The sequence below is a fragment of the Melospiza melodia genome, chromosome 2 (genome assembly GCF_035770615.1).
Source record: "Melospiza melodia melodia isolate bMelMel2 chromosome 2, bMelMel2.pri, whole genome shotgun sequence".
NCBI lineage: Eukaryota > Metazoa > Chordata > Aves > Passeriformes > Passerellidae > Melospiza > Melospiza melodia.
The window spans coordinates 59,213,991-59,226,195 of record NC_086195.1 but is presented as its reverse complement, the minus strand read 5'-3'; the positions used below and the strand labels follow the sequence as shown (position 1 = coordinate 59,226,195).

Sequence of the window (12,205 nt, the reverse complement as noted above, 5' to 3'; positions counted from 1 at the left end):
CATCCAGTTTTCAAATGGAGGTGCTGGGCTATGAACAGGAGTGAGACTGCTTTTAACCCTGACCTATACTGTCACCTTAGTGCACTGAAAAACAAGGCTGGCTTGAGATTTAAGATGTTCCTTTCTGTGTTTCTTTCAGTGTGGAAGCTAAATAATTTCTCTCTTGAAAATTTAGTGGAGACAAGTTTATAAAAAGTAAAATCAGTGATGATGAGTGCAAAGAATTGAGCCCAGTTCTGTGCTGTCTTTTTCAACAGCTCAGGAATGGGACAGTGTAACACCTTCACACACTGTGCTGCTCTCTGCTAAGAAAGAAAGAATGTACTGAAAGGGCTTCCCATGCAATGTTATGTGGAAAAAACAGTCCAGACACTATTGGATGAGGCAGAGCATTCCTTTAGACAAAATGTTTTGGCTTGTAAGCTCTTAACTCTCCAGTGTGGTGTGCTGTGACATGCTACCCAGCTCGTGGGTAGCTTTGCACATGGCTTTGATTTACAGGATCCTGTCTGCTTCTCTGCTCCCAGGCAGTGCAATATGCACAGTCCCCATCTGGATTTTAAACAATTTCCTGCCTGGCGTCTCAGCGGGTGAGGCTCCAGCTGCTTGATGGGGGAGCTCACCAAGATGCAGGCCCAAGCTAGCAGGCCCTGTGCCTCTCTCTGCCCGGCCTCTCTGGGCATGAGCAGTGGTGCTTGATGGAGATAGCTGCCGCGGTGCAGAGCAGTGGGGGAGCACACTATGGGCTGGGAACTGCAGATCTTTTAAAGTGGCTTCCATGCTCTGGCTGTCATAGACTCTTCCCTAAAGGCCACGTGATGAGGCACTCCCTTTCAGACAACATAAAGAGGGAATTTTTACACCTTGTGGAAACTCTGTAGTGTATTTTGAGAGGTTTTTGTTTCCCAGGGGATTAAAAAACAAAACCAAGCCTTCAGCATTTGCCTCTACTTCACAGAAGCTTGAATGCTGAGTGAGGCATTGGCAGAGTGAAACAAGCCTAGCAGAGTAGAAGGTCAGAATGCTCTTTCAGAGTCCACTCTCTTTAATGAAGTTCAGCAACTTCCCTCTCTGCCCTCTCGCTCTGCTGACAGCTTCGTCTCCCTCTGGCTGAGGCTGCAGCGTGAATCAGACCGTAAAAAACACATCTTGGGTCTGATGTCGCATTTCTTCTGTAGAATGCTTCAGAAACATTACCATGCAGCATCCCAAAGGGTGTCTGGATTTTACTTTCCAGCCCTCAGCTTGCTCCCTTTGCGGACTTTAGCATCAACAAGCTGTTTCTTGTTACTGCTGTAAAGAGCTGTGATTAGCCTGCTGCAAGCATAAGAGGGAAATTAAACCATTTAGTTGTGTTTAGCAGCTCAACTCCTTCTTCAGGTTCTCTTTTCACCACTAAACACTTTAACTAAACAATGACTAATGAGGCCAATTTGCTGTCAATTAATTGCCCCAGGAAAGGACCCCTAATTGTGGTGAGCAAGGCGGCTGTTCTAAAGTACTGAAGAACCATATGATGGTCAGCATCCCCCCTACCTCTGCTTTGGGGCTTATTAGCGTTTTATATAAAGTGCTGTTAATTGGGATCTGGGGACAAGGAAATAAGAACTCTCAAGGCTAATTGATAGGCACCTGGGGAGGGTTTTAGTGGCTGCAAAGTTCCTTTGACTTTGGAGAGAAGTCCTGATGTTTTCTTTTTTTTTTGCCCTGAGAGTTGGTCACTCCTGTGTATTAGTGGGTGGGACTCTTAATTTTATCCAACAGATGGGGGTCCTACTAGCCTACAGAGAGGAAGGAAATAGGCTGGAGGAAGCAACTAATGAGGATATATGGAAGGAATTGAGAATTTTTCCATTTGTATCCAAGGTGCCCTTTTTCGGACAAGCAGTTAGACCACTTAAATGAAGCTTATGGGCTTTCTTAGGCAGTTGCAGTACTGTTTGCATCTGTGTCTTGGAGGTATTAAGTAGCTTTTGCTGTATTATAGGTCTGTAGACTGGGAATAAGAGCTGTATTTTTTTAATGATTTTGTGACTTATTGACAAAATACTGTACTGTTGAGCAGTTTTGGAATTGGAGACTGGGGAGTAGCTGCCCCACAGTGGAAAGCTCCATCCAAGGCTCTTAGGTGTAGGACACTGTTTACCCAGAGGGAAGAGTCCAAGTAGTCTTGACTGAATTTCATGCGAGTGCATTTACATGGCTCAGAGTTTTCTCACTAGGTGTCCACTCTCCCTCTGTTTGCATTTTTTGTTGTCATACCTGACTTGAGTTCCTAGTCCTGTGCTTCCTGTCCTTTTCTCACAAACCCATCCTCCTGCTGCCCTGAGGTGTCATGTGAAGCACCATGAAAGCAGAGTTCCATCAGTGCAAGAGTCAGGGACTAGTGCCCCCAGCCTGTGAGTACCCCTTGTACAACTTCTGCTAAGCAGTGGTTCCAACTCCTGCCACTTTGTGCCTGTGCTGTGTCTAGGTTCTCTGATCAAAAGGCAGGGATCTGAACTGTTTGGGAGCTGTGGCATAGGTCAGGTTCAGCATAAACAACATCAGGAAAAGATCTCTAGAAGCAGTGCTTTAGCAAGGGTGGCCTTGTGCTATCCCCCATGCACTCCTGGAAAGGCACTAATGAGCTTGTCTCCTGCATGTGAACTTGTGTCTCTTAACCTCACACATTTACTGACATTAGGGATGTAGCACTGCTCCTTGCCTCCTTCCACAGCCTTGAATCAGAACGCTGATCCAGCCCGCCCACACCATCCCAGGTAATATCTCAGGAGGAGTTTTGAGCTCTGAAGGGCTTTGGTCATAAAAGGCAAGGATAACAGCAGCAGATGTTTGTGTGTTTGCTTGTTTGTGGTTTCCTTGCTGCCTTGCGTATGCAGCCCCTGGTCTGTAATAACTGCTATAGAGGGTGTTTTTGTGGAAACAAATCACCTGCTTTCATCTGGAGAGCAACAGTGATTGTGCTGGGGGAGCATGATCTATTTTTCATGTCTCAGTCTTTCTTATTATTTAAATTAATGTGAGTTGCAGTTGTCATGAAGTGAAGGATTGACGGCAATTAACTAGAACAGCCTCAGTGCAAGCTGTTTCTGCACAAGCCTGTTCTACCCAGCTCTGTCACTGTATCTTTCTTGGGACTTAAAATCTGCCACACCAGCTCTGACCTTGTACCCCTCCTGCCCTGCTGCCCTCCCAGTATCTCTGCCCTTGTCTCACTCCTGCCTTGCAGCTCTCCGTCCCTTCCAATGTGAGCTTCTCTCATGGAGAATGGCCGCTGGTTACTTTGGGATTTGTTATTTGCTGTCAGTGACATGGAAGATGAGATGCTGGGCTGGCATCAGCCTTGTGCCGTAGATGTGAAATGTAGAAGAAACAAATATGTGAGTTTTAAGCCATGCCTCTCAGTGTTCATTCCCATCTCTCCAGAATCAGTCCCTGCTGTGGGCAGGGCATCCTCCCTGTCTGGGGATGGAGAAGTGGGGTACTATAGCGTGCTTCCTTTCATGGTTCTGCTCCCCACCCCAACCAGGGGCATCCCAAGCACATTGTAATGGATACTTGATATGATTTACACTAAAAGAGCAGAAAAATATGTCAATCCTATATTTTTCAGCAGTACCTAAGACCCTGGCAGTGCTTTCCCTTGGAACCAGAGGGGTCCTTGGAGCCAGAGGGGTCTAGCAGCAGCCCGTTTTACCCTGAAGTAAAAAGCTGTTAGTCAAATTATGAAAATGCCTGTAAGTGCTGTTGAGCTGTAGTATTTGCCCTGCTGTGGGGCTGCAGCTTGTGGGTTTGCCTCCGCTAATGGTTCGGAGAGACCAGTCACAAAAGAATTTTCCACTTGAGGGTCAATAGGAGTTGGCTGGGCAAATGCAGGCTGTGACACCCAGGAGATTCTGGTCCCAGGAGGTTTTATTCTCAGCAATCCTTCTTTCAGCTGTCTGGGACCTGTGAAAACATAATACAACCCACACATGGGGAAAAATAATAAGGTCAAAGCTTCTCATTTTAAAGTTGTCCTAAAAAGGTGTGTGCAAAGTAATGACAAGTGCCAAGGAGGCAATGCTAACTGTTGCTGGTGCTGACAGTTCTGGCATTTTAACATGCTGGCTTGATGCCCTGAAAATTAAAAGTCTCTGACTTTTTATCTGAGTGAAATTATTGTCCACTGGCCTTGGATTCTAAACAGATGAAGCCAAGCCAGGTTTTAAATTCAGAGGGAAATTATTTTCTGCCCTATTCCCCCTTGTCTTAGCCTTTCCTTGCCTTCTGACTGAGGTGCCAGCTGAAAGGAACCAGCCATTATATTCCTAACAGGATTTCAGTCTTGGATGTCCTTTTCACCCTCATCTGAAAAAGTGGCAAGACAGATATGACCATCTGGACACATGCTCTTCCTCTTGGGCATTCGGTAGGCATGGTCAAAACTGCTTGTGCTGGCTGAGTTTATTTGATCCTCTGTGAAGTAAAATGTCTTGACGGCTTTGGAGAGCGGCAGTTTATACATGTCCCAGCTGGAGCTCTGCTGCTGCCCTGTAGTGGCTTTTGCTGCTCTTTCCTCAGCCATTTTGGCTGGCATTGCACCATTCTACTAGGACTTCACACTAGCCCACAGCTTCACCTGCTAGTCCTGCTTTAGCTTAGCCCTTCTTGGTTTGTTGCATGGCTTTTTTTTCCTTATGCAAATGTTAACCCCTTGAGGTTGCAATAATATTCCCAAAATGTGGTATAGCCACTGGTTTTACTCCTCGGCTCTCCTTACCCAGTGAGCACCATGGATAAATTGTGCTCCAGAGTCACTGTCCTTGTGTCCCCTGACAGAACACCTGGACCACACTTTACCAGAAATAGCAGCCTCTGATGTTCTTTCCCAGACTAAGCCCCCCTGTCCTCTCCTGTGCATGTTGGTCTTCTATCAGGTCAGAGGTGGCCTTCCAAGTTGCTTTGTTCTCAGTAAGTAAGAGTAGCACTTTGGTTTTGGCACCAGAACTGTCAGGGCTCTGCCAGCCTGCAGATTTGCTAGCTGGAACAATGGGCAGGTCTGTCCTGTTCTATGGAACAGGATGTTCCCCTCATCCACTGGAAAAGAAAGGAAGTGAGTTTTCTGTATCTCCAGGGATAAGTTTCCATCCCCTCTCTGAGGAGCCCTTTTTGAAAGTAAAAGCTTTTCCCTTATCTTGAGTCAGAATTTTCCCTAAATTGCAGCTCATGTTAGCTGCTTTTCAGTGTTCACTGCACACCTTTGAGAAAAGCCTGCCTCTGTCTTTTCTGCACGTTCCCACTCACTTTTTTAGACAGCAACAAGATCTCCCTCAGCCTTCTCTTCTTCAAGACTGAACAGACCCATCTGTCTTAGGTTCTCTCATCTTGGGAGCCTTCCAGTGGACTTGCTCCAGTGTGTCTATGGCCTTCTTGTTCTGGGGAGCCCCAAACTGATCTAGTGCCTGAGATGCTGTCTCATAAGCACCATGTAAAGGGTTTTAGACAGTTCCTTCCACTTGGGGGTTATACTCTTGCTAATACAACCCAGGATGTTTGATCTTTGCTGCAAGGGCATACTGCTAACTCATGCTGAACCTGAAGGACTCTCACGTGTGACTGCTTGAGCCTTGAAATTTTTCCCTTCCTGAAAATATCAATGTGGTTGGTCCCTAAAGAGGGACTGTTATTGTGAGGCTTATACTACCTGTCTAACGCAGTATTGCCTCTTCTTAATCAAGTAATTGGTAACAACCACCAAGGAATAAGAGTGATGCTGTGATATCTCTGATCCTTACATCTGAGCTAGTTCACCATCCAGACCTGGGTACATGCCAGCCACTGCTTTGCAATTTTATTCCTCTCCTTTCCTGCCTTTCTTAGAAAGCCTGTATCTGAGTTGCATGCCAGTCCTGAGCTGTCTCAGCCCAGCTCCAAAATCCCAATGATTTTTCACACACATCCCTCTGTGAATCTGTGTGAACATCAGATTCCTGCTGGTTTTCCACCACGATGCTTGCAGTGTTGCACAGGCATTTGAGGTGGGTCCCCAGCTGTCCTGCTTTCACAAGGCATGCAAAAGCCTTCCCCATTGTGCTGCCCCTGGCTGCTCCCTCACTGCCCTCTGCATTGTCACTTCTCCACAGGTCACGACAACCCTTCCCCAGTGCCCCTGCCTTCAATCTCTCCTTGCCTGCCTGAGTGAGCCTGTTGGAAAATAGATGTCTGCCTCACTTTACTCAACAGTCCCCTTCCTTCACGGGGGTCCCATGGCCATAGATACTCAAACGCTGTCTGTGAGTTTGGGGCCTACACAGAGGGGCTAATGAGCTGTGGGTTGTAAACAACATTCCTGTGAATCCAGCAACACAGCTGGAAGTAGTGAGTTGCTCTCTTCAGGCTTCATTTCCTTTTCCCCACCTAGCTTATAGGCAGTGTTGCTTCAAAAGGACCATCAGCCACTCCTGCCAGGCAGGGGGAAGGGGAAGCTGTTGTCTGTTTACTCTGTGGTAAGCAAAGCAGAAAATTATGTTGTTTCATTCCTCGCTACACACAAATTTGGAAGCTGAAAATATATTAAAAAAAAAACAAACTAGAGGATTCCTTTTTAGTGAAAATCCCTCACCACCTGACATGGGGTGTGAAGCACGGAAGCAAGACATGGGTGTGAGAGAGGAAAGACTGCAGCAGCTGGCACACTCCACACCTGGAAGTGCCTGTTCAGGTCCCAGTTCATGGTCACTCTGGTACCATGACACAAACTCAGTTTGGTAATTTTTAAGGATCTTGAATGTCCAAGTCATAGCTGATCTTGCGAATCTTAAAGATTCTACTGTGCCTTTGGTGCTCTGCCATGGGTGGTGCAGTCATCCAGAGACTGCCTACTGCAGGTAGCCCATGGGGGATCCTTCTTGGCTGAAAGGTGTCACAGAAACCAATAACTAGTTCACCCTTTGAGTCAGTGCCTTGAAGCCCGGCATCCCACAGGAGGATGCAGAACTCCATCTGGGGCTCCCCAGAGTGTAAAAATTAGCTGGGATGATACTTGGAGCCTGCTGGTCCCTTCCAGGTAGCCTTGAGGTAGGCAGGCAAGTTCTGAGAGGTCATTTTATGAAGACCCCCAAACTTGTGCAAACACAAAGCTGCAGTTGCAGCACAGGCTGTTTCTAGCTGTAGACCCTTGAAATACAAACTACACACCAGTACATACTACTATGATGTAATTTCAGAAACCCAGCTAGTAGTGAGAGGGGTGCAGCCTGTGAGGTGAGTTTGTGGCTGGCTCTGGTTAATAGGTAGGTAATTGATTAGGCTAGGCAAGCTGCCCTCCATAATTCTGCTTATAACAAGGTCAAACTTTCTTTTGTCTTTGCAGTTCCACCAAAGATCTCCAATATCTCCTCGGACATCACCGTGAATGAGGGCAGCAATGTGACCCTGGTTTGCATGGCAAATGGGCGTCCTGAGCCTGTCATCACCTGGAGGCACCTCACTCCCACAGGTAAGAAATCCAACTGGATTCGATTTGTGATCTGTACAGTAGTTCCCTTCTCTTCCAGCATCAAAGAAAATTTCAATAGCAATATAGGCAGCTATAGAAAAGTGGCAAGAATCTTAAATGTACTTCAAGCTTGTTTTGCAGTATGAATTCCCAGGCACAATAATCAGGTTTTCCAAGTGAACAAATGAAATTACTTCAGTAGATGCTCTGCAGAATTGGACCTGTAATTCTATTTAGCTTAGATGTTCATCTAGTTGTCCCAATCTCTACCGCTGGTACTGCACGGCACAGTGGTGGAGATGAAATGCTGCTGGTGCTAGACTGAGGGAAAAGGATTTCTGTTGAGACATTGCATAAAAGAGGTTCTTTATGAAAACCATGGGATTTGCTTCCTACTGATTTGCTTTAAAAGGGAGAGGCAAACAGTAGCCCAGTTCATACTGCTCTCCACTTTGGCAGACAGCCAAAAGTCCTGTGTCTTCTGAGGTGACTAAAGAAGGCAATTGATCTTCAAGGTGAGTGAAGAGCAGGATGGTAACAGAATAAAGGAGAACTCACCATCTTTGTTCTGCCATCTGACTGTGCCCTCCATGCTCAAGGATGTGGCAAGGTTGGGAGAAGGATATCTTTTTAGTAGCCAGACTAAAAGGGGGTTAGCAGCTTGGGTACCTTCAACCCCTAAAGATTTAACAGTAGGATGTGAACAAGAGGTAGGTTTCTATCCTTCCGTATCATGTCCTTGGAGGAGAGAAAAACTCTTTATCTGATTTCTTTTCCGATCAGATATACTTTTATCTAAAATGCATGGGGAAAGCATTGATTAGCCCCATATGAATGATCTTCTGTGATACTCCTACATATGTAAAGGGTTAAAGAGGATTTGAGGGAGGCAGAGAACAAACATTCTGCATATGCTACAGTTAGTCCAGCTTTCTACTGCAGTTCAGCAGCCAGAAAAGAGGAGAAAAGTGAGCCAGAAAGTGTTGCAGAAAGAAAGTTGGAGAGAGAAAGGTAGAATGACACATTGGAACAGAGCTTAATCTAAGGGCTACATCCAGAAGCCCCTGGATTTCGAGCCTGTGGTTGAGATTGGGGTTACTTAAATTCCTGTCTTGTGTCTTCAGCCAAACCAAAGTTCTCCTGAGCTTTCATGTATATGAAAGCTAGATAAGCAGTCTGTATTTCTGGCCCATTTCTTGCAATACCAAGAGAAAAAAGATGGGGAAAGCCTGCCAAGAGGAGGTGAGAGCAGGGCTGACTAGGGGAACACTAATCATCTGTGGTATTATCATCACTACCTGACTTTCCTCTTCTGTTTTTTTGGGATTTTTTCTAAATTAAGTATGACTGTGCCATTTACATTCATAGGAGAAGAGAACTTATTTTTTTTCATTTTTAATTATGTATATAGAATCTTCTCGCTGTGGTATTTCTGTTCTTAAGGTTTACTTCATATCAAATCTTCCATATTACCGCTGCATCAGTCTTTAAGTTCTCTTTCTTGTATCCAACTAAAAGATACTCCCTAGCTACTCTGTGAGCACAGCCTAACACTGAGTTAAGGGCGTTAAATCTTCATAAAATCTAAGATCTGGTACACATGAGATGCTTTCTTCAGAGCAGTGAGAAGATTTTTGTCCTGACTCATCATTTTGGCTGTTGCTGCTTTGTGGGAGTTTTTTTCATTTGTACCACCTATTTCACTGTATCAGACACAGATGATTTTTTTTTTCTCCTTTTTTACAAAAGTCTCCACAGAACAAATCCTTGCTCTGGCTATACCCTCTAGTTAGCAACAGAACTGAAGAATCCCATCCCTACTCTGACTGTGGGTACAGTTTTCTTGGCTCTGTTCAGTTTTCCAGCATGTCCCTTCACATTTTTTCTCCCATTCTGTGTGTCTCAGAGGTGTTGCCTTGTTAGCAACCCTCAGCACCATCTCACTGACTTCTTTCCAATCCCTCCTCAGTCCTCCTCCCTACAGTGAAGCCTGCCAAGCACCTCCTGTGTAACAAACTAGAGGTTATGAGGAAGGGCAGGCAGTCCTCAGTCTGTCACCTCCATGTGTTACTGATTGTGGTTCTTTCTTTTTCCCCATCTGAACCCATCTGCTGTCTTTTACAGATACAGAGGAACTGCTTTCAGGCAGACATCAGGTCTTTGAGCAGCATAAAGCCCAGTAAGACACTTGTCTCAAAATGGGAGACAGAAGGGCTTCTTTTAAATGTTTTCCTTGAGGTTGACAATTAATATAAATTCCAAATCCCTTCCAGAGCTGCTGCAGTTGGAAACGTGTCTTATCTTGGAATCTCCCTTTTCCAGAACTGCAAGGCATTTTGGCTCCATTTATGCGAGTTTTGAAGACATCTGCTATGCATCAAAGAGCTATTTTAGATCATTGTAAAGGTTTCTAAAATATATCTCTCTCCTTCAATGTTTTTCATGGTTAAACTTGTGACTGCAGAACTGGAAGAAAGAGTGTTATTGATCTTGTGTGGGAGGTTTTGAATGGCCAGGTAGTGGAATTAAACCCGTATCAAGGGGCAAGAGGGTCAAATTACTTTTTTCTTTGTGCACTCTCTTCAAGGAGTTCATTAGCAACTTTGTCTGCTGTTTCTTTCATTCATTGACTTAATGAATAGAGTTTGTTGGCTAATTACCTGAGTTAAAACCACAGAAATGGTTGAATTCTTGTTGGCTGGGAAGTAGAAGATACAAATGCAAAGGGAAGGCAGTATTGGTACTTAGGCAGGAAAGGTAGGGATGTGTGTGATAGTTCATTTAAATGCTGCAATCATAGCTTAGTTATCTGCTTATCTGGGAAGCTAAAAAAATTGATTTATAAATTGCTGTGTTGCTTCCTGTTCTGGTTCTTCAGTGAGCAGTTGAACCAGACATTTTTCTCACTTCAAGTCCTGATCCCCTCAAGCAGCCCACAGGAAAAAAACCTCTCCTAACCCTGTGAGAAAGCTAAAGTGTGACTGAGGTTGATGACTGTAGCACTGACACCTGGGAGGATGGCAGGTAAGAGGAAAAATAATAATTCAATGGCAAAAGACAGATCAGCTTTAATTTGATGAAAGCAAGAATGACATTCCTTGGAATGATGCAAGTCCTTGCTCTCCTCTTACATTCCTCTTCAGATGATTGGCAGATTATATTTTGACAGAGCAGGTGGAGAGAATCACTAAGACCCTTTCCTTTTTCACCTGAGAGGCCAACATTGGCAACCTGGTCTGAGTAGTTGTGGATAATTTAACAGGCATTGTCTGGGAGCACAAACAGCTTCATTAGCTCTTCTCCTCCGGCCAGCAGAGCTCTTTTCTGGGATCACTGATCTGCACCTTCCAGCAGCAGGCCAGCAGGTCCCTCCCTGCACATAGTCTGATCCCTTTCCTGTGATTCAGGACACAGCTGCAGGCTTGTTAAGCCTGCCATACCTGCTGACTTTTGCCACCCTGGTTTGTGATGGTAAGCCATGGCAAAGTCCATAAAACCGAAGATCTGAACTGGATTTGTCAGGAAATTGTGATGTGTTCAGTTAGAGTGGGGGTGAGTATTGATGGTGTGCTATGCAGTCTGCGTGAATTAGCAGTTGCCAGCATTAGGAATACTTCACTAGGGAACACTCCATAGTCTCATCTCTTGAAAGGGACAAAACCCAGATTCTTTGTACCAAGAGTGGATGGTACCCTGTTGTTTTATTCTCCTTTATATTAGCTCATAACCTGCCTAATCCATGCTCCACAAAGGTATAGATTATTTTTTGTCACTGAATGCAATAACCTCAAATATCCCATAGCTGCACCACATCCTGGACAAAGTCCCGACACAGAACCGTTTATCACTTATCACACTTACATGGTCTGTGAGGGATACCACAGGCAGCCTACCCATCTGTGGGTAGTTGTGTTAGAAGGAGCTCTGTTTTCCCTGTACCTTGCACCAGGATAACAAGTAACACAGCCAAGAAAAGACTCCAGTGAAATAGTTCAGAGATGGTAGCCAATGCCTGCTTTCAAGCCCCTCTTAGTTTTACTTCACGTCTCTACTGACTTATGTTTATTCAGGCTAATGTGTCTTCTCCCTGCCTGCAAGCTGCTGAGATCACAGTCCAGAGTATAATTTATCATTTCTCATCTCTATGTCTTATTCAGAGCCAAGCTAGGTGCCTGGTTGACTGAAAAAGAGCTTTCTGGGAAGAAGAAAAATTAATGTACGTTCATATCCTTACCAATGAACTCTCAAGGGAAGCCCTAAAGAGTGGCCTCTCGTGAATCGGGTTTGCAGAAATATGAACATGGACAGTTGTTGCAAGGTCTCTGGATTACCAGAGATCTCTCTGCCAATCCTTTTGCTGTGCATGGGCAGGCAAATGCAGAAGAAAAAGCCATCTCCTGTCTCGAGAAGTTTATACTTGAGAGCTCACGAGAGCAGTATCATTCGTGTTTCTGCCTCTTTGCCACAAAGCATCAGTGATTGAAACCTTCCCAAGGGCCTTGCTTGTAGGTGCTCTGGCAAGTGCCTTTAGCAGCCATGCTGATGGCAGCCTGCGAGCTGGTGACAGGGAGACAAAGCTATATTGACTAAAGTTGAGGGATTGAGTTACCAGCTGAGGAGCAAGCAATTCCCTTTTCCTAGAGAAGCTACAGAGTATGAAACCTGTATAAAGCCACTAGGTATCCCATTCTGGATCCAGCTTCCTTGGCCTCCACCCAGCAA

The 12,205-nt window shown here is 45.1% G+C and overlaps 1 protein-coding gene across 3 annotated transcripts in view; it reads left to right on the top strand.

Moving 5' to 3' along the window:
• Positions 1-12,205, top strand: part of LSAMP (limbic system associated membrane protein) — a 987,400-nt gene that overhangs the window by 867,374 nt on the left and 107,821 nt on the right. For all 3 annotated transcript variants that reach the window (XM_063148357.1, XM_063148356.1, XM_063148358.1), the window contains one exon: positions 7,358-7,483. In XM_063148357.1, the coding sequence (XP_063004427.1) occupies positions 7,358-7,483 (126 nt within the window). The remainder of the gene's footprint in view (positions 1-7,357; positions 7,484-12,205) is intronic.